Source organism: Mustela nigripes, chromosome 12, assembly GCF_022355385.1.
Source record: "Mustela nigripes isolate SB6536 chromosome 12, MUSNIG.SB6536, whole genome shotgun sequence".
NCBI classification, from domain to species: domain Eukaryota; kingdom Metazoa; phylum Chordata; class Mammalia; order Carnivora; family Mustelidae; genus Mustela; species Mustela nigripes.
The window spans coordinates 84,111,313-84,133,470 of NC_081568.1; the positions used below are offsets into that span (position 1 = coordinate 84,111,313).

General features: G+C 37.4%; 1 protein-coding gene across 1 annotated transcript in view; it reads left to right on the forward strand.

Annotated features, from left to right (window-relative positions):
• Positions 1-22,158, forward strand: part of SPINK5 (serine peptidase inhibitor Kazal type 5) — a 92,076-nt gene that overhangs the window by 30,096 nt on the left and 39,822 nt on the right. The window contains exons 5-12 of the mRNA XM_059416367.1: positions 7,257-7,384; positions 9,166-9,229; positions 10,141-10,268; positions 11,954-12,020; positions 15,671-15,798; positions 17,547-17,634; positions 19,681-19,808; positions 21,061-21,142. Of these exons, the coding sequence (XP_059272350.1) occupies positions 7,257-7,384; positions 9,166-9,229; positions 10,141-10,268; positions 11,954-12,020; positions 15,671-15,798; positions 17,547-17,634; positions 19,681-19,808; positions 21,061-21,142 (813 nt within the window). The remainder of the gene's footprint in view (positions 1-7,256; positions 7,385-9,165; positions 9,230-10,140; positions 10,269-11,953; positions 12,021-15,670; positions 15,799-17,546; positions 17,635-19,680; positions 19,809-21,060; positions 21,143-22,158) is intronic.

Here is a 22,158-nt window from a genome sequence, read left to right on the forward strand (position 1 = left end):
GGCAAAGTAAATTGAAAACCTCTAGAAAGGATTCACTATTCTAGATGCCATTATGAACATTTTGATTCATGGGAAGAGGACAAAATACAGTCTCAACATTAACAGGAGTTTAGAAGTTGATTCCAACTTTCACAAATGACTTTGAGGGATTTAGAACTTCAGTGGAGGGAGCAACTGCAGATGTAGCAGGAATAGCAAGTATTCTCCAGAAGTGCAGGCTGAGTGTGGCTGAATTACCACAATCTCGTCATGAAACTTGAACCTATGAGCAGTCACCTTTTTTTTAAGATTTTTATTCATTTAGGGATGCCTTGGTGGCTCAGTTGGTTAAGCAGCTGCCTTCGGCTCAGGTCATGATCCCAGCGTCCTGGGATCGAGTCCCACATCCGGCTCCTTGCCCTGCAGGGAGCCTGCCTCTCCCTCTGACTCTGCCTGCCACTCTGCCTGTGCTCTCTCTCTCTCTCTCTGACAAATAAATAAATAATAAAAAAAAAACTTAAAAAAAAAAGATTTTTATTCATTTATTTGAGGGGAGGCACTGGGGAGATGCGGTGGTAAAGAGAGAATCTCAAGCAAACTCCTTACTGAGTACACAGGCCTATATGAGGCTCCATCCCATGAGCCTGAGAGCATGACCTGAGCCAGAATGAAGAATCAGGTGCTTAACCAACTGAGCCATCCAGGTGCCCCAAGGAGTCACTTATATAGTTTCTTGAGCTGGAATCTACTCCTGGTGAAGATGCTGTGAGGATTGTTGAAATGACAATAAAAGATTTAGAATATTCTGTAAACTTAGTCGATAAAGCAGGGTTTGATAAGATTGACTCCTAGTTTTGAAAGGTGTTCTGCCGTGGGTAAAATGCAGTCAAAACGGCGTCACATGCCACAGAGAAATCATTCACAAAAGGGAGAGTCCATTGGTGTGACACACTTCATTGTTGCCTTATTTTAAGACATTGCAACAGCCATGCCAGCCTTCAGCCACCACCATCCTGATCTGTGAACCAAGACCCTCAACTAGCAAAAAGGGGAAGACTCACTGAAAGCTCAGATGATGATGATAATTTCTTAGCCAAAAAAGTATCTTTTAATTAAGTTGTGGACATTGTGTTTTTTAGACATAACACTATTGCACCCCTAAAAGACTACAGGATAGTATAAACATAACTTCTTCATATACTGGAAAACAAAAAATAATGCGTTTGACTTGCCTTACTGCGATATTTGGCTTTTGCGGTGGTCTGGAACCAAACCTGCATTGTCTCCAAAGTATGCCTGTACAAACATTTGGGCTTCAAATAAAATCACCGAGACAATAGAAAAACAAGTATGGACTGAGAGAAATACTCATATATAGGGTAAAAGACTTTTATCTACAATATGTAAAGAACTCTTTACAACTCAATTATAAGAAGGCAGCTCAATTAGAAATAGCCATCACACTAAAAATGTAATGGCTAATGAGCACTTAAAAAGATGTTTTACATTATTATTATGTAGGGACATGCACATTAAAACTTCGGTAAGGTGCTATTATACACCCACAAGAATGGCTATAAATCCTTAAAATGGAAAATACAGAATGTTGTTAAGATTGTGGACAAACTGGAACACTTAAGAGGTGGCAGGAAAGAGTATTCAAGAGTGCAACTACATGGGAGGACAGTCTGGCAGCTTCTTAAGAAGTGAAACATAAATTTGCCATAAGACCTAATAAATTTGGTCCAAGGAATCTGCCCCATTGAAGTGAAGACATATGTCCACATGAAGCCATGCATGTGAATATTCATAACAGTATTCTTTTTAATAATCCAAAACTGGAAACAATCTAAATGTCTGCAGGTCTGCTGGTGACAGATAAATAAAATGAGCTACATTTATAGAGTGGAATTTTATTCAGAAATAAAAGGAAAGTACCCCTGATAATGTTATGACATGGATGAACCTAAGAAACATTATGCAAAGTGAAAGAAGCTGGAATCAAACAATTGCATATTTATGATTCTATTTATAAGAAATATCCAGAAAAGGTAAATTTTAACCAGAAAAATCTGTGGCTGCCTAAAGCTAGAGCTGGGAACTGGGATTAACAGTATGTAAGTAAAACCTCAATAAAGCTGTCTACAATTATTTTTCAGTTAACATACCTTCTCAATTTTTGGAATAACTTTTAAATTATTATTACTCAGTACAAGTTTTCACTTTTTCTTAACAATTTAGAAAGTGGATTTTATAAAGCTATTAGTACTTGGGCATTTGGAGGAGGGAGTATCTCAGACCAGTTTATCTGGATTAATGCTATTGGTCTGTTCCACTTCTCCTATCAAACCACTGTAGGTATTCTACACTTTTTTGGTAGCGCTGTCTCTATTTCGGTTTTGCATATAGATACTGATAATATGTTTTTGCTGTATATATGTGTCAATTTTTATATAGTTACTTAAAATGATGATTGCAAGTGTTTTTAATTCTGTCTTCTCTATCTCTTACCAACTGTCATAGGAATTTAAGTATCAGCTTTTTGGTTAATCTCTATTCTTTTTGTTATCTGTGTCACTTGTTCTTATTTCTTTATGTTTTCTCTGGTGCATGTTTTGTAATGGATTGAGCATTAAAATTTTTAATTTTAAGATTCCATGACAAGGGTATGTAAAGATACTAATGATCATCTATCTCAAGATTTTTTTTAATTTATTTTTTATTTATTTTCGCCGTAACAGTATTCATTATTTTTTCGCCACACCCCGTGCTCCATGCAATCGTGCCCTCTATAATACCCACCACCTGGTGCCCCAACCTCCCACCCACCCGTCAATTCAAACCCCTCAGATTGTTTTTTAGAGTCCATAGTCTCTCATGGTTCACCTCCCCTTCCAACTTCCCCCAACTCCCTTCTCCTCTCTATCTCAAGATTTGTGCTTGAAGTGTTTCCGTTTGTCACTCTTTGCCAAATATTTCTTGGGCAGAGAACATAGACCATATGACATTGATTCTTTGAATTTCCTAAGACTTTCTGAGTGGCCTAGTAAATACTCAACTTTTATAAATGTTTTCTATGTCTTGGAAAAAATGTTTATTTGCTGTTTCCTGGATATAGTTTTCTATAAAAATCTAATGGCATAAGCATCTTAATTTTTTCCCTTGATCTATCAGTTTCTGAGAAGTGTATTCTAAAATCCATAAATTTAGTTACTGATTTATCTTATTCTATCAAAATTTTTTGGTTGCAGTCTGACGGAGGTAGAGCCTATATTATTAAGTGAACGAATGCTCAGTGACTATTATACCCTTATGTTCTGTTTTCCCTTTTACTTTACATAGTGTCTTTTGTCACTTACGATGCATTTTGGGCTGAATTCTATATTTTTAGTATTAATATTACTGCATCTGCTCTCTTCTTATTTATTTTCACCTCATATCTTTTGTCTTATTGTTTCAGTATCTGTGTGCTCTTTACTTTTAATTTTCTTTTATCATCCATACCTGCTCAATCCTGTTATTCATTTTTTAAAAATTTCTTTAAAGTACTTTATTTATTTGACACGGAGAAATCACAAGTAGGCAGAGAAGCAGGCAGAGAGAGAGGAGGAAGCAGGTTCCCTGCTGAGCAGGGAGCATAATGCGGGGCTCGATCCCAGGACCCTGAGACCATGACCTGAGCCGAAGGCAGAGGCTTAACCCACTGAGCCACCCAGGTGCCCCTAATCCTGTTTTTTAAATCCAATTACAAATTGTATTTTAATTTGTGTGCTTAGCTCATTTATAGTTTGTTATTTCTGTTGTACTAGGACTTGGTTCTCCTAATTTTTCATATTTTCAGTTATCAGACTTAAAAAATTATTTTAAAAGTAGTTTTTTCCTTTCAGTTTTCTTTGATGATGAGTTAAAGGTTGCATATCTATTTTGACTCTTACTATGCCTCCCCTTAACCAAATACCCATATTTATAATTATTTATCATCACTATTACTAATGTCACTGTTTATTGTTAAATCCGTATCTTCTCCCCTAACATATCTTAGTTTGCTTTTATTTGGTTAAAGAGCCCTAAACTTCAGGCATCTGGATGGCTCTGTGGGTTAAGCCTCTGCTTTCAGCTCAGGTCATGATCTCAGGTTCCTGGGATCGAGGCCCACATTGGACTCTGCTCAGCAAGGAGCCTGCTTCCTCCCTCTTTTTCTGCCTGCCTCTCTGCCTACTTGTGACCTATGACTCTCTCTCTGTCAAACACATAAATAAAATCTTTAAAAAAAAAAAAGCCCTAAACTTCTCTAATTTGTTATTGACTAGATTCCGTCTTTGAGTTGCTATGGCTGTTTCTCTGTTTCTCTTGTTTTTGTTTTTCATTTTTCATTGATTCTGGAAATGTTCCCTATTTCTTCAAATATTTTTCCTATATATGGTTGCCTCATTTGGGGACTTCTAATTCTATTCCCCATGTTGTTTAGATTTTCTCTTCTATTTTAAATTCATTTTCCTTTATGATTGCTTCTCTGAGAGTTTCTTGATCTAATCTTCTAATCTTCTAATTCATTAGGTACTTGTACCTAATGTTATGGTTTTTTTTTTAAAGATTTTATTTATTTATTTGACAGAGAGAGATCACAAGTAGGCAGAGAGGCAGGCAGAGAGAGAGAGAGGAGGAAGCAGGCTCCCTGCTGAGCAGAGAGCCCGACTCCGGACACGATCCCAGGACCCTGAGATCATGACCTGAGCCGAAGGCAGCGGCTTAACCCACTGAGCCACCCAGGCGCCCCCTAATGTTATGTTTTGTTCCTCACATATACAGGTATTCTAAGATTCCATAATAGCTTTAGTTATTTTTTTCTGCTACACTGAGTGAGATGGTGTTCAAGGCTATGCTCTGTCTCTGCCTCTCTGGTGAGTGTAAGGATAGGAAAAGGGATAAAGCCTAGATCAGAAGGTTGTGGAACTAGCGTTACCCCTCCAGTCTGTTGCCAGTCCACCAGGTTGAGAATCCATCTGTAAGTTCTCAGAAACTGTTAGCAATAGGAAGATGTGTTCTTTCTAGGTTGTGACCTACCAGCCCTTGGAGTTTGGAGGGGGAGGAGGAGGTGGAGTAATAAATACCCACACCTGTTCTCTTCGCCTCACAGCTGGGCTTTTTATCTGCCCTATCATCACCCTTCCAACACCTGTGACCTAGTATGCTGCTCTTGCTTTTGCTGAAGAGGGAGAGCAGTGATTGTCCCAAGTTAATAAAATCAATCCATGCCACCCATGCTTCAGTGGTTTCTTCAGAAATGACCTTAGAGAGAAAACCAGCAGCTCTCCTGCTTTTTCCTTATACTTCAGACACATTTCTTTGTGCCCCTTAAACAGGACAGTCTAGTTCCTATCACAGATCCTTTGCACTTGCAGTTCTCTAGGCCTGGAATGTCCTTCCCTCAGATCTCTAATGGCTGGTTTCTCCCCATTTATCCCATTTCACCTCCAATGTTACCTTTACAGAGAAATCTTTTTTGACACTCTGTTTAAAATAACCACCATTCTAGTTATTGTTCCAGTTATTTTAAATAGCATTTATTTTAATTTAAAATTATATTTATGGTCTTTAACTTCTCATCAGAATATAAGTTCCTTAGAACATACATTTCAATTTTTTTTTTTTTTTTTTTTTTGCAGTGTCTTAGTCTGGTAGAAACTCAGAGCCTAGCAAATTTTGAGGAACAAATGAACAACCGAATAAATGCAATAATACATATAGCCATTATTTATCTTTACTCTATTTTAACTTCTTCCCAAACAGATGACATGAATAGTGGGTTATTTCCATAGCTTTTTTTTTTCCCCTAATTAAAATTCTTTTTCCAAGTCACCTGGGTGGCTCAGTTGGTTAAGTGACTGCCTTCTGCTTAGGCCATGTACCTGGAGTCCCAGGATAGTGTCCCACATTGGGCTCCCTGCTCCAGCAGGGACTTTGCTTTTCCTGGTGCCCGCCCCTCCCCCCTCTCATGCTCTCTCTCTCTCTCTCTCTCAAATAAATAAATAAATTCTTAATAAATAAATAAATAAAGTAAAATTCTTTTTCCTTTTTTATTGTCTTTTGGAAGTATTCCTCAATGTAACATTTTGGTTCACAAATTCTCTATGTATTTGTATCCATTATTCTTTTTTTTTCTATTGCGTAACTTGCTAGGTCACAGGTCTATATTCTAAGTGTTCCATATCTATATTTAAAATATTTGTGTTATGACAATAACATCAAAAGTTTATTTTGCATGCAATATAATAACTGAAAAATTCTCCAATGTCCTTCTTTGCTTTTAGATAGAAATTAAATTCAAGTTAAGTCTAGGTTTTCTTTAGTTAGCTCATGTCACAGTAGTATTGCCAAATAAGGTTTCCTAGGTATTTATTTGATGCTCAGCACAAATCTGTAGTACAGGTGTGAATTTCCATTTGTCAGATAAGAAAAGTAAGGTTCATAGAGGTGGAGTGAGTGGGTGGCGGAGGTGAGAATCAGATCCTAGTTTCCAGTTACCACCTAGTGTAGTTGTTTTTCTCACCATATGGGTATGTCCCGAAGTATGTGTCATATTATTTGAGCTGAGATTGGGGATTTCTTCCATCATCCCCAAAACATATTTCATGATTGGCTTGATTGTCAGTGTAGAAAATGTTCAAAATAACAACAGTAGGTGGTTTTGACATGCTATGCGCCATTGTAAATGCTGTGCACATATTCGTACACTGAAAACCGTTTAAAATGTTGAGAGGTTGGTACTATTGTATTTTGCAAATAAGAACACTAAAGCACAGGGGGATTAAGTAACTCCCACATCACACAGCAGTATGTGGCAGAATTTGAATTATGAGCCCAGCAATCTGGCTCCTGATCACTACCCTGATCTATAATAATAAAAACTTTATTGCAGCTTAGAGTTTACAGAGAACTTTCCTATACATTATCTATTAGACTTCATTGCCACTCTGCAGAGAAGGAGGGCAGGATTTGATAAACAGTATATACAAAGTTTCAGAGAGGAGACTTAGCCTACCTCACCAGATGGCAAGTGGCTGAGATCAAACAGCAATTCTTTGTCCTGAAATCTAATTACATCTCTGTTCTTGGGCCATGTTCTATTATCCATAATGTTATCCATGCAATCTGTTTTGCTCTTCAGTTAAGTTATATTGTAGTGGGTTTAAAATGTTAACCTATTTATGTATCTATGTATCTAACAAATATTTTATCTCTTCTATTTTGATGTTCCTTGATAATGTCTCTTGCAGTTGAATTGTGATGATTTCAGGAAAGAAGAGAGAAATGGGGATTTTATTTGTACCTTTGACAACGCAGCCGTTTGTGGCACAGATGGGAAAACCTACAGCAACAAATGTGCGCTGTGTGCTGAGAACGCGTGAGTATCTGCGGCAGGCTTTCTCCCTAAAGTATGCTCTCCATATAAGTACATGACACAGTTTTTTCTTCCAGTCTTTAAAATATCAATTCATTTTGTGAGAGTTAGCCAGCCATAAATTATTAGCACCACTCCTTTTACTATTCTTATGGAAAAAAATATGTAGCGCGACACTTTATATTTTACAAAGCACCTTTGTGTGCAGTTTATCAGATAGTTATCAGTATCTCTGTGAAGTAGACAGACATCTGATAGATCTAAATCTGTGTATCTGTGTGTGCACATATAAGCACACATATATGTACATATACTCACACGTAACAGACATATTTCCATTTCTATCTATCTAGGAGTATATCTTTATTCACAGAGAATTATTTCATTATCAAGTGATTTTTTTCATTTAGTGCTCAGTAATTTATAATAGTAGATAGAGAATTAGAATTTTTAATATTGAACTTCTCCCCATTGATTCGACCTTTGTCACATAGCTAACGCATCTTGCTGTACAACATTTTGTCCCCATTTCGTGCTTTGTGTACCCTCAGTGCTAAGTTTGGTTGTCAGTTGTCTTCAGTCAGCAAGATGGCACAGGACCCAGCTTCACAGGTTCTAGCCTGTGGCCTCAGTCTTGAATTGTCTGCTCTTCAGTTTTTGCAAATATAAAGCAACCAGTGCTTTGAAGCCAATAAAGGGTATGATAAACATTCAGTCTTCAGGATTGTGCAAGAGTTATCCCTTCTTGTCATAAGTATCTTTACCAAAATACAACTGAATCAAATCACTCTGATCCTTTGTATTTTTGCATTTTCAGAGATGCAGTCTGAAATTAATGTCTTCACCTCTTATGAGTGGTCAACATAAATGGAAAATACAGACATACATACAGAGAACAGACAGGTTTTATTAGATATGTGTTTTGTAATACTATTATGAGCACACTGTACATTTAACTACTATTGTGTTTTATATGGAGGGTCCTGTGATAGAATGTTTAAATCTCATCCCGGTATGCTTCCTACATTATATAGTGAGAGTCAAACTGCTCATTGGGTTTCTTCCTTAGCTTTGTTTACTAGGAGACTCTGCAATAACATTGGAATTTGATTTTTTTGTTTGTTTGTTTCCCTCAGAGGTTATCTTTTGATATAACTTTTTTCTTATCACTTTTAATAGCTTCATTTTTCTCCTTATATTGTTTTTCATTGTTATACACAGGCTGTGGTTTTAAGCTGTCTTACCTTTTTAAAAAGTAGGGAGTATATTTTACATTTATGGTTCTGTTTTCAGATAGCATTAAAGCTCTATTAGACTGAATCAACCTAATTCTTTAGGTACTTTCCATGACAACCAAAGTGTGAGTCAACATAAGCCAAACAAAGAATAATTTAGTAGGATGTTAGATCGATGAACTTGAATTCATATATTCAAAACAACATCATCAACAACAGCATAGTTCTTTGGGGACATCTACTATCTAGTTATAAGGTGTACTTTTTCCTTCTCTTCTGATATGGATTCTCTTTAGACATAGGAAAGAAAATTCTAGAAATAATATTTGTAGATCTGACTCTTATTAGCCCTCCAACATAATTCTGTTTCTTCAACTCTAAGCTGTAAACATAAGCTCTCATTAGAAAGAGCAAGTGAGGAAAAGAATGCAATGTGACATCTGTTTTCAAGTACAAAGGAGAATCATAATACAGTGACAATAAGTTATTTTTGAATGGTAAGAAGTTCTGTGATACTAAACTTCTGTGTCTCCTGACTTTCAATTTCAGTAAAACCAGGTCCCAAGTTGGCATAAAAAGCGAAGGGGAATGTGAGACCAGTAAACCAGAGCAGGTGAGGACAAGTGTCGAATGGTGGGAAATCTTGGGAGGCTGACTTTAGAGAGAAAGAAGATGCTCTCCTCTTCTTTCTTTGGTGTCGGGTGTTAGGAAGAGAGCAATTCTTGCTTTACATAAGATCGGCACTGCCTGTTTAGATGAAAAGCAGTTGATTCCTACAACTGGAGCAGGTGACGCTGGTAGTTAGAATGTTCAGCTCTATTTCTGCTTTCTATGAAAAAACAAAACAAAATAAAACAAAAACCAATCACTCCATCCATCCATCCATCCATCCATCCATCCATCAAAAGGAAACTACACTTGTAGTAGAAAGGGCATTATGAATCGGTCAATCTGAACTGAAACCGTAGCACTGTTACTTGCTGTCAGGAGACCTTGGACAAATTACTTACCACACTGTACCAGTGTTGCCATATCAAAAAATGAGATTTTGATTAAATAGCTTTTCTCTTTGCTAACATTCTGTGCACTTGTGATGACAGAAGAAAGAAATGAGTATCTCAGACATGTCACACTTGACTTTTTCTAGCTGAATGTATTTCCTAAGTCAAGATTTGGTGCCCTTTCTATGATCCTAGAGCACCTACTAGGACAGTTAGTGCATCATATTTTAAATGTTCTCTGTGTCATCCAGGAGATTGTGAGCAAGTTGAGTGCAAGGACTGTGTTCCACCTTAATTCTAGCACTTACTAGGGTATCTGTGTTCACTAATAAATGAATAAGTAAATGAGCACCATATGTAACCTCATGAATTATGCAACACTTACTAAGCTACTTCTAAGCATTGCTCTAGGTGGCTAGGATACATTGGGCAGAAAAACCCTGAGTACTATACGATTTCTGAAAACCGTGGAAGGCATTACAATCAGGATGGTGAATGTTAAGTTCTTTTCCCTGTTCTTCAGGATGTATGTAGTGCTTTTCGGCCTTATGTGAAGGACGGAAGACTTGGATGCACGAGGGAAAATGATCCAGTCCTTGGCCCTGATGGCAAAACACATGGCAATAAGTGTGCCATGTGTGCTGAGCTTTTGTAAGTATCATCATCCCCACTCTGAGTAGGTGGACTTAAAAAAGAGGACACACTTGGTTGCCTTCCTGACAGTCACTCCAGAATCACTTTTTTTCTCACTCTTTTTCAGAGAGATACAGTCCTTTTCATGAAGCATATAATTCTTTGTCTTTGTAAGGTGAAATAATCCTTGCTCTCTGAATGGCTTCTTTTCTTTTTAATTCATATCATCTGCTAGAGTTTCTTAAAAGGCATGGGTAAGGTAATTATGTTAGTTCTTAAATTCAAGACTCTTCCTTTGCTTAATTATAGTGATAGGACAATGCACAGTATTTTATAAGGCACAATATTTTATAATTTAGGAAACACTTTCCTGGAATAAACTAGGTCAGTCCTTTGACAGGCATTGCTTCATTTGAATATGTACAGAGACTCTTACTAGAAGTGACAGTCTGGGGGCACCTGGGTGGCTCAGTGGGTTGAGCCTCTGCCTTCAGCTCAGGTCATGATCTCAGGGTCCTGGGATCGAGCCCCACATCGGGCTCTCTGCTCGGCAGGGGGCCTGCTTCTCCCTTCTCTCTGCCTGCCTCTCTGTCTACTTGTGATCTCTCTCTGTCAAATAAATAAATAAATAAAATTAAAAAAAAAAGAAGAAGTGACAGTCTAATTTAAGATAATAACAGTAATGTCATGGGGCTGCCTTCTTATTACTGTAGAAGGTGGAACTTTAGTAAAGGAAAGGATAGGGTTAACTTTCTCTGAGTGCCTAACAACTGTGAGTACTAAGGCTGAGAAGTAAAGATCCAATGAGTCTTTAATATTCTGATGGTTAAACAAGATATAGACTTTCTATATGTCAGCAGGCTTTTAAGTGCTCCATTTACATCCATGGATCTTTAAAATCAGGACAGAGAAAGATCTAACAGATTAATAAATTTCACACCTGCCTATGAAAATTACAGTGTGCTGCCAGAGAATTCAAGGGCACGTCCTATCAGGTTTACAAAACAGTGATTATCTGGTTTCCAGACAGGAAATAAGCCTAATTTCTACATTTTTTTTTTAATTTCTACATTCTTATCTAGGAGACATGTGCATTTAGTTTTCCACCCCAATTCTGTGACTTTCTGTTTTCATGCACTAGCTAAAAAAGAAAATTTGACCTCCCTAACTCCTGGTTTCTTCCTCTGTGGAACTAATAATACTGCCTGTCTCTGGATGGCATTGTAATTAGGTAACAGATACAAGAGGACTCCGAAGCTCAATGTCACTTTTTTTTCACTGTGGTTATTTTACATGAAGGCAAACAAATACTTTACAAGGTATAGAAAAGGTTTACATAAGGGTGTGGACTGCAGTACTTCAAATGCTCAGTTTGGTCTCACCCTTGTCACAGCATTGTGTTAAAAAGCTCTTGGTTTTGCCAGTTAAAAGGTATTTTCCCCAACTATCTCCTTTTGTCAATCAAGGAGTCACACCCACCTGCTTTTACAGAACAAAGCCTTTAATTGACTGTCAGTGAGTCAGTTTCACACCCTTCCTTATCTTTGGCAATTTTCTGGCTCGAATTGGAGACAGGGAAAAGCTTGTCTCTTGTAAGTGGATCTGTTTAACAAGATATGACCAAGGATATGAAAGTGCCTAGCACAGAACTGGACCCTGAAAATATGAGTCAGAAACTGACCAACTGTTCTCTTTCTTAACAGCTTAAAAGAAGCTCAGGAAAATGCCAAGAGAGAAGGTGAAACCAGAATTCGACGAAGTGTCGAAAAGGTAAATTCCGCACCACATAATTTGATCTTGTGGCCAAAGTATTAATAAAGTTAGGATTGACTCTTTGAGGTAGGTCAGTAATGTCATTGTCTTTAATTTTTACAATAAATTGTTTCCCTTAATTCCCAACTTCCACAAGTTGACTATTTCAAGTATATTAATCATTAGATTCAGATTTAAAATTTCATTTTCCTACCCGAAGTTCACAATATGCTATTTTTAAGAAAAAAGGGAAAGAAAGAATATAAGCCAGAAAATATGCAAATTAAATTCCACTGAATTTCCACCATCCGTCTCCCTGGCTTAGATTAATTTTGCTTTGAATAAAATTTTTTAATACGACATAATATAAATTAGACAGGAATAACTTTAAAATAGTTCTAAGTCTTTTAAACAGTGTATCCATTGGTGTATTTTATGAATCATCCCACTGATACAAACTGGAGTTATTTGTTATGGTTATTACAGTGAGACCTACATTTATATAGGTCTTGCTTCTGTTTAAACAAAAATATCAGACAAATATTGTGTTTTTTAAAGAGGCCTTAAAGTTAAGTTTTTTCAAATTATTATGTGGTTTAATTGTTTAGTATAAAAATTTATTCCTTTTAGTAATTGAGTAAGCATTATAGGTCATACAGCTTGGATTTCCTAAATCACCAAGTTTATTAAACCCTACTTTCACTATAACTGATAGCAGTTACTTTGCTAAATGACTAACTTTCTGTTGAGAAGTCAGAACAATTTAGTTTTGTCCATAGTTTTGTTAGGTTCTTGCTGTATGAAACTGACCAAGTCTTCTCTTCTCTTCTCTCTGGGCCTCAGTTTCTTTGTTCCAAATTAAGAGTTTGGATAAATGACCTCAATTTTACTTTCTTGTTGTAATGTGATTCCACACCCTGTACTCTTCTGTGCTAATACAAGTGTAGAGGCATCTTTTAGGCCAGAGGCTTGAACAATGGAAATTTGATCAAGGCAAAAGGTCCCACAGTGATCCCCTGGCTGAATCCAAATAAGCCCATCAAGTGACGGGCTTGAAATATATATCAGCCCTAACTAACCAATGGGCTACTTACACCCAGATATAGGTACCAAAAAAGGAAAATTCCATATATTCCCATACCTCCTCTCCTTCCCCTTTAAATACAGCCCTTACCCACTACCACATGCAAGAGTCTTTCCTTTGCTGCCCTTCCCCCTTCCTTGTGGGGTATCCAACATACTTTTATCTCTTTTGTTCCGCTTTGGGTAGATTCTTTTACTACCTGTGCCACCTGCCCCAACTCCATCAGGATGCCCCACATCTGGGGGCCCCCATCTGATTGGGAGAGATGGCACAACAAATACACCATTTTTGTGGATGATGGGCATGTGTTTTCCTAAGGATAGATACAAGTCTAGTTTTTGGTACTTCTACTTCATGATATTATTCACTCAAACAAATTTCCCACCCTAATAGGGTGTTCAACAGAGTTTCAGTGAAGGAATATGGAGGAGTCAGTCTTTGTTTAATACTAACTGAGGTTTGAAAAGCAATTCTTTTGGTTGTTAAATTTCAGTCAAAAACTTCGGGTCATCTTGTAATATTGAACATTTTACTCCTCCGTAAACACAGACAGTTCTTTTCCATTATCTATCCTCAGGTCTTGTTTATTTTTCCCTCTTTTCCTCTGTGGCTGGGGTCGTTGTTTTGGTGGGGTCACTGGACGTGATCGTGTTGAATGCGACTCCTTTACAGTGATGGCTCAATATCTGCTGCATAATTAGCCTGTCAGTGGGTTGTTCACAAAAGCATTTCTTCAGAATCTCCTTGGATGAATCACAACTTATAAACTGAAATTATCATTGTTTCTCTTATGGGAACCATTGAACAGTAATTTTCCTACCATGCTATGATTATCAAATAGATGATTGTCTTCTGTGTCTTTATTCCTGGATTGTTACAACAAGGAAGTTGGGAGCACACCCATTGCTCCTCCAAAAACAAATATCTTCTTATTAGGAGTCAATTAGGATTCTTTTTTTTTTTTTTAAGATTTTATTTATTTGTTTGGCAGACAGAGATCACAAGTAGGCAGAGAGGCAGGCAAAGAGAGAGAGCAGGGGAAGCAGGCTCCCTGCTGAAGCAGAGAGCCTGATGTGGGACTCGATCCCAGATCTCTGGGATCACGACCTGAGCTGAAAGCAGAGGCTTTAGCCCACTGAGCCACCCAGGAACCCTTAGGATTCTTTTTTTAAAGTGTCTTGATGAAATATGAGTTATTTTTTTTTAATTTAGAAAATTACATAATAGAAAGGGCCTTCAAGAACATTATTCCAAAAACCTCATTGTGTAGTTGGTAAGATAGAGTTGTCTCTGGTGTCTATGCCCATGCCCATGCCTTGCTGTGATTTCCAGAAATTTCACAGAGGCACAATCTAGCTGCTTAGGTCTTCCAACTTCAAACCACACTCTTTATGCTCATGTTTTCTTGGCTGAAATGGGAAGATGAGGGTGCATAGTTGAAAAAGGCTTAGAGAAGCATATTTTTATAGATTGTGTTTTGTAGATTATATAGTAATACAGGCCATTACAAAACATCTTTATTGACCTGGAGATTCCTAAATTTAGAGTAATTTGGGGTAGATAGAGATATAAATATAGCTGTAAATATAAAGTTTAGCCTTCAACTCAGATAATAGAATTTTCAAAACAGAGAAAAACCGAAAAGTCCTATACCAAAGCATTGGGAAATCTGGAACAAACCTTTCTTGGGTTATTTGGGGGAAGTCACAGCCTTTTAAATTAAATTTAAATTTTAGTCTTGGTGTTTTACCTCTCTCCAGTGGGGAATGAAGGAAAATTAGATTCACTCTCTATGTTTTCCACCTACTGTATTAGAAATGGATATCAATAAAGGAGGCAGAGCACATTAAAGTGAACATCAGTAAAGGAGGCCACAGATTCACAGAGAGGACAATGGATGCCACCTTATTCATTTTCCTTGCAAACCAGACCAGATTGTTCTTGATTTGATCCATATTAAATAGTGTTTAAGCATCTCATCTTACAGATTCTCTATTCTGCTTGTTGACATATTTTTCTTTTGTCTTGGCAGCTGCATTTTATGTCTTTCGTGGAATTCATTGAAAGATCTTTTTTTTTTGTAATCCTTTTCTCATAGACTTAAAAGTTAGTAAGAGTCATCTAGTTTTATGAGATGTTTGCTCAGCCTTATTCTTTATAAGACTCTTTGACATTTTTAAAAATTTATTTATTTATTTTAGAGAGAGAGTGCGTGTGCAAGTTGGGAAAGGGGTAGAGGGAGAGGGGGGAGAAGCAGTCTCTCTGCTGAGTGTGGAGCCCAAGGGGAACTGAATCTGAAGACCCTGAGATCATGACCTGAGCCAAACTATTAGTTGGTCACTTAACCAACTGAGCCACCCAGGCACCATACAGTTCTTCTATCTTTTAATAAATATACACATAGTAAATGCAGGTACCTAGTAATTTCATAACATAATTATTATTTCTTATTAATCCTCATTAATATGTTATACATTTACCAACACCTTCTAGGCCTGACATTCTTTGACTGTAAATCCATGATACACATTTTCTGTGTTAAGGAGTAGAAAAGTGCTAAATGTAATTACTCACCTTTTTGCAGGAATTTTGTAAAGAATATGAAACCCAAGTGAGGAATGGAAGACTTTATTGTACACGAGAGAGTGACCCAATTCGTGGCCCTGATGGCAGGATGCATGGCAACAAATGTGCTCTGTGTGCTGAAATTTTGTGAGTCCAGATGTGGGTTCTTTAGAGGGACGGGATGGGTAAAGTGGAGATTGGTGGGAATGGTGAGTAAGAACAATGTTGAGGTGTAGCTTTGTTGTTGAAAATTTTTGAGTTTTCTGTCTTCTGCAAATCATATCACCTAGTAAGTAGATCCTAATGATATATGTCTGTTTCCAAATACAAATGGATTCTGTTTTCCAGTTAGAGGGCTGGATTACAAAATACTTCTTATTGTTTCCTCCCACCACCTTTGTAAGCCTTTTTATAAGATAGTCATAATAGAGAATGAGGGCAAAACGTACCAAGACTTTTCGCTGTTTTCCTTTAGTAATTATCCTGAGTGAAAGAACAGATGTTGTCTCCCAGGAAAACTTCATGTTTATATGTGACTTGGATTAACTTTATCTTTTCATATCGGGCATCTGACCTGGGGGGAAGTGCAAATCCTGCAATAATTACAGCATTTATGAAGATGTCTCAGACCAGGTCTTGTCACTGTTTCAGATCCTTGAACTCTCGAAGCTCTCTCGTTTATGTTGTCCTACTGCCGTTGTCTCAGTCTTGGCTACCCAGTGTCTCTTCTGTGGATCACATTTCAAGATTATCCTTCTTTGGATAAGACTTCCTGAAATTCTTAATTGAAATCAGTCTTTATAACTCTTAATAATTTTATTTCATAACAATCAATACAGCTGGTAATTCTGTAATTACTTCTGTGACCATTTGTTGACCGGGTTCTAAGTTCCAAGAACAAGACCGGCTGTGTGTCTATTTTATATATAGCACCAGGTTAGCGCTTGACAAAAAATAGTTGCTAGCCAAATGTTGAGTGAACATATGAATAAAGATCCCTGCTCTCAAGAAGCTTAAAGTTAAATAGCAGAAAAAGCCATGGACGGGCGCCTGGGTGGCTCAGTGGGTTAAGCCGCTGCCTTCGGCTCAGGTCATGATCTCAGGGTCCTGGGATCGAGTCCCGCATCGGGCTCTCTGCTCAGCAGGGAGCCTGCTTCCCTCTCTCTCTCTGCCTGCCTCTCCATCTACTTGTGATTTCTCTCTGTCAAATAAATGAATAAAATCTTTAAAAAAAAAAAAAAAAGAAAAAAGAAAAAGCCATGGACACACGGACACACATACACACACACGTTGCAAGACAGAGTAAGAACTATGCCATAAGAGAATATTCAGCTATGAAAATACAATGGCAGATATACAGTTTATTTTCACTGTGAGGTCTGCTCTGTCTTCTTAAAGAAGGCAGAATTTAAGCTGAGAAGATCTAAAAGAAGGCAAGATGACAAAAACAGTCATTGCAATGGAAAGAAATATCATACTTAGAGCAAAATAAAAGAGATTCTTTGGAGAAAGAGTGAAGATTTCAATCAGGAGCCCCAAGATGAATGGAAGATGTTTTTTCTAGAACTCATGAACACGTGGCTGTTTTCCACCTGCACCTAAATGACTATTTTATTTTTGTTAAAGATTTTATTTATTTATTTATTTGAGAGGGAGAGTGAGAAAGAGAGAAAGTACAAGCAAAGGGGGAGGGGCAGGGGAAGAGTGAGAAGCCAACTCCCTGCTGAGCAGGGAGCCCTAAGCTGGGCTCAGTCCCAGGACCCTGAGATCATGACCTGAGCTGAAGGCAAATGCTTAACTGACTGTGCCACCCAGGAGCCCCCTAAATGACTATTTTATAACATGAGGATTTGAAGCATCTGTACTCATTTATTTATTTTTGTTTTTTTCTCCAGCAAACAGCGTTTTTCAGAAGAAAAAAATAAAGCACAAGAAAACCTGAAGAAGACTGAGGAAAAAGTCAAAGTTAAGAGAGAAATTGAGGTGAGGATTAGTTTGATCAATTTAATGATGACTTTTGTGGGCTGTGTGCATTTTACTCTAGAACGCATTTTCAATATTGGTTCATTTTCCTCCACTACTGATGGATTCTCTGGAAAGTAGTTTATAGTTAGTATTTCATAAGCTTTAGAAGAATAATTCAGCATTACAATTTTTAGCTCTATTTGGAGGAAATTAATCAAGTCATATTAGTAGAATAGTTCCTAAACGAAGGTACTATATCAAAGCATTAACTGAATCCAAATTTTGATATGTGTGATATCACACATATATTTGGAGGTCTTCTATATAACATTTTAATATTCTCTCTTTAAAATCATACCACATTCTACTTTCTAAACATCTCTTAGCTAGCTATTTGTTCTTTTTTCTCCTGCTACCAACTTAGCTCATACATCTAATAGATTTCCTTTGTGTTGATGCATTAGCATTTTGGCTGGTCTCTATGCTTCTTACCAACAACTTCCTCAATCCTCAATATTCAGTTCATCTTCCACATTGTTTTTATAGAGTGGGAAATATTTCCACGACTCAGTGACCTTATGAAAAGCTAACATTTGAGGGTATCTTAGAGGATATTTGGACCATTTCACTCCTATTTAACTTACTTTTAACAGTGAGTTACCCCCGCTTCTGTAGTGTGTGGTTCGCAGTTTCATAAAACAGCCTACTTCATTAGTTCCCCTTCTGACTTCATGTAATTCTATAATATTGTCTAGGCCTCACTTTCAACTGATTTCTTCCCCTCAATCCTTTAATTTTATTTCTCGAATCAAGACATGCCTTTTATCATTCATTCTGGTTTCTTCCTTCCTCTTTGTCTTCCTTGTTCTTTTTCCTTCCTTTCTTCCACCCTCCTCCCTCCTTTTCTTTCCTTATTTTCTTCTATAGCTTCTCCAACTTTAGTCTCCAGTTACTCAAATCCTCACACATCCAGCTGGGTGGTCCTTCTAAAACAGATTTGCTTATGTTCTTCTCTTCTATAAAGATTCATCATTTTCCACTTTCCTAAGAATAAAGTCCAAATTCCCTTCAAGGTTCAGTGATCTAGTTCTGACTTACCATGAAGGTCTCCTTTTTGACCCCTTCCCAAACTTTCCTCTCTTTATCCAGCTAATAGTTTATTCCTGACAATAATAGATTATCTCAAGATACTATGGTCTTATATGCTGCTCTGTCTTTGCATATATGTCATAATTCCTCTTAGAGAACCTTTTGCCACACTATTTACCTGGACACATCCTAAAGATATAGAACTCAGCTATAAACTCTTCTCTGTACTTCCATGAATTATTCTTCCCTTTGTGCTTGTTCAGATTTAACGCAGACCTTTGTCATATCTCTCAGCTTTTTATATTGCAATTCTTTACTCCTGTCTACTTGAGTGATAAAAGAGCTAAATCACATTTATATTTATATCCCCTTATTATATTTGTTGACTTAAATGGGTATCTATTACATGGAGAGAAATACCACAAAATTTTGTGATGACCCTAAATCCTGTAAGTTTTACTTTTTATCCTTAGTTCCTTTTCTCTGATATCTTTAATTAACAGCATCTAAAATGTATAAACAGAGGGCGTGAGGGTAGCTCAGTTGGGTAAGCAATTGACACTTGATTTTGGCTCAGGTCTTGATCTCAGGGTCATGAGATCGAGCCCCACATTGGGCTCCATGCTCAGCATGGAATTTGCTTGAGATTCTCTTCCTCCCTCTCCCTCTGATTCCCCCCACCAACTCATTCTCATACTCTTTCTCAAATAAATAAATAAAATCTTAAAAAAAAAATGTGCAGTGGGTACCTGGGTGGCTCAGTTGGTTAAGCATCTGCCTTCATGGATCAAGCCCCATGTTGGGCTCCCTACTCAGTAGGGAGTTTGCTTCTCCCTCTACTGCCTGCTCTTGTTATCTCTCACTATCTCAGTCTCTCTCTCTCTCTCTCAAATAAATAAATAAAATCTTTTATAAAATAAAATGTATAAACAGAATAGGGAGCTGTATGTAAACTCTCTCATTTTCATTATTTAGAAACTCTGCAGTGAATATCAGGATCATGCAAAGAATGGAATACTTTTCTGTACCAGAGAAAATGATCCTGTTCGTGGTCCAGATGGGAAAATGCATGGAAACTTGTGTTCCATGTGTCAAGCCTTCTAGTGAGTATAGAATGCCAGAGTGTCTAAAGAATGCCAGAGAGAGTAGGGACTTAACAGAGAGTCTAATAGAATTAGATACTTTTGTAAATGGGGAAACTGTGGCCCAAAATAGGGAGGGGAGTTGAATAAGCGGAACACTTACACTGAGAATGTTGGTGGTAGAGCTGGGAGAAGAACCTACAGCTATCTACTCCAATATGTCTACTTCCCTGACACTCATTCTCTTACCACTAGAACATCCTAACAGCCCTGAGCTTGTGCAAATACCACATACTCCCTGCACTGAAGCTTCACATGTGAATCTATTGTACAAGTTTATAGGCAGCTCATCTTCCAGAGAGGCTGTGGTCCAAAGCAAGCACTGAATACAGATATTGATGATTAGAGTTAATGTTGCCTATCAAGCAATCATGAGCCCTTACAAAATTAAATATTACTTTATATAATGTGACATTTCTCAGTAAGTTAGAATTGGAAGTTAGCTTTCAAAATTTGGAACTGCTCCCAGTTTATCTGATTGAACTAAGATTAAGTAGTTGATTTCTATTTTGAATCTATGTTCTTTTGTTTTGATTGACAGCCTTGTGTGGTGAAGTAGCATTAGTTAACCATACATTCTATGCACTTTTATTGTGCAAAGCAAATATAGGCTCATTTGATTTATCAATGTATGGAAATTATTGGCCTTTTTCTACCTCTACTGTATATTGTCTTTAGATAATGCAACTATGAATAAGCAATACATTTAAGGTGAATTAATAAAGCTAGGGTGTGCATGATGTGATAGAGAGACTATAGACTTGAGAGACCTTGGATGATTATAGCACTGTCCTAAAAGTATAGCCAAAGCTTTCTCTGCCTCAGCTCCTCTCTGTGAAACAAGGGAACCAGTCATTGTCCTTCTTAAAGGCCACTTTCAGCCTTCAGGTGTAGCGTCACAATGGTACTAGTTTTGGTATCTCCTTAATGGACCTTGATGGTATTTCTTTTTTGACCACAGGCAAGAAGGGTATTTTATAGAAATCAAGCTTTCTAGATCCACAGTCACTGTCTTTCTTTCAGTCTTAAGCCAAAAGTATGAAGAAGTTATGGTATCATACCATACTAAAGGCTGTTTTGTTTCTTCTCATTGGTATGTAGTGATAAAAAGACAAAATTATTCTTCCTAAGGAGGGAGGACAGAGTAGCAATGCAAATAATTGCCTGTACTTGGTCCAGTGGATTCTTCTCATTTTTTTTCCCTCTAATTTAGCCAAGCAGAAGCTGAAGAAAAGAAAAAGGCTGAAGTAGAAGCAAGAAATAAAAGAGAATCTGAAAAAACACCCTCATATACAGTGAGTGGAATCCACCCATTGAGTCCTACTTGGCATTCTAATTTGAACATATTTCAGAGTCTAAAGGGTAGGGTATCATCCACTAAAAATTGCCAGGAAATCATAACCCTTTAATATGGAGATGACATTGAGATTAATGCTATGGGAACTTCATCAATTCTTGCTGCTTCCAAGACTAACCCTGTGAAGTAAAAATTATTTGAGGTCTGAAAAAACTGGGTTCTAACACTGGTTTCATCACTTACAGACTGTGTTAGTTTTTGCAGACCGCTTCCCAGAGACTATACGTGTATACTTTCTACATATGAATTTTTGAAATTTCACATATGAATTGAGATAAAATACCTTCATTCTGCACACAGAAAGCCCGATTTTTACTTCTAAAATTACAGTACTCATTTCCATAGCCTTCTATAAGTTGTTACTGCTTATTATTTAGAAGATGAGGTCTTTCTAGATTCTAGTCTTTCTAGATTCTAGTCTTTCCCTTGTCCAGCTGTCCTCCCCAACTGAGCTAGAATAAAGCTTCACGATATTCATCAGATTGCAGTACTGTTCTGCTTAAATGCTACAGGTGGCTCATCATCAACTATAGGATGTACCTCAATCTCTTCTCTCCCCCTTCTTATTTGGTTTACCTTCATTCAGAGATTCATGCTCTGCTACATGCTCCTGTAGTTTCCTACTTTGTTTCCCAACTTAAGAGTCTTGTAAGCATATTCCCCAATCCCGTTCTTACCCACAAAAATGCTGTTTACTCTTCAGTCTCACCCAAATTATTCTTGTTATATGACATCTTTCCCAGTTTTCACAATCAGATCTCATGGCTCCAACCTCTGTGTTCTCAGATTTCCTTGTACCTGTATGTTTACACTTATTGTATTACACAAAATTTTTTTTAAGATTTTGCTTATTTACGAGAGAGAGGGAGAGCATGGGAGAGAAAAAGCATGAGTGGGGGAGGGGCCAAGCAGAGGGAGGGGCAGGGCAGGGGGAAGGGCAGAGCAGGAGGAAGG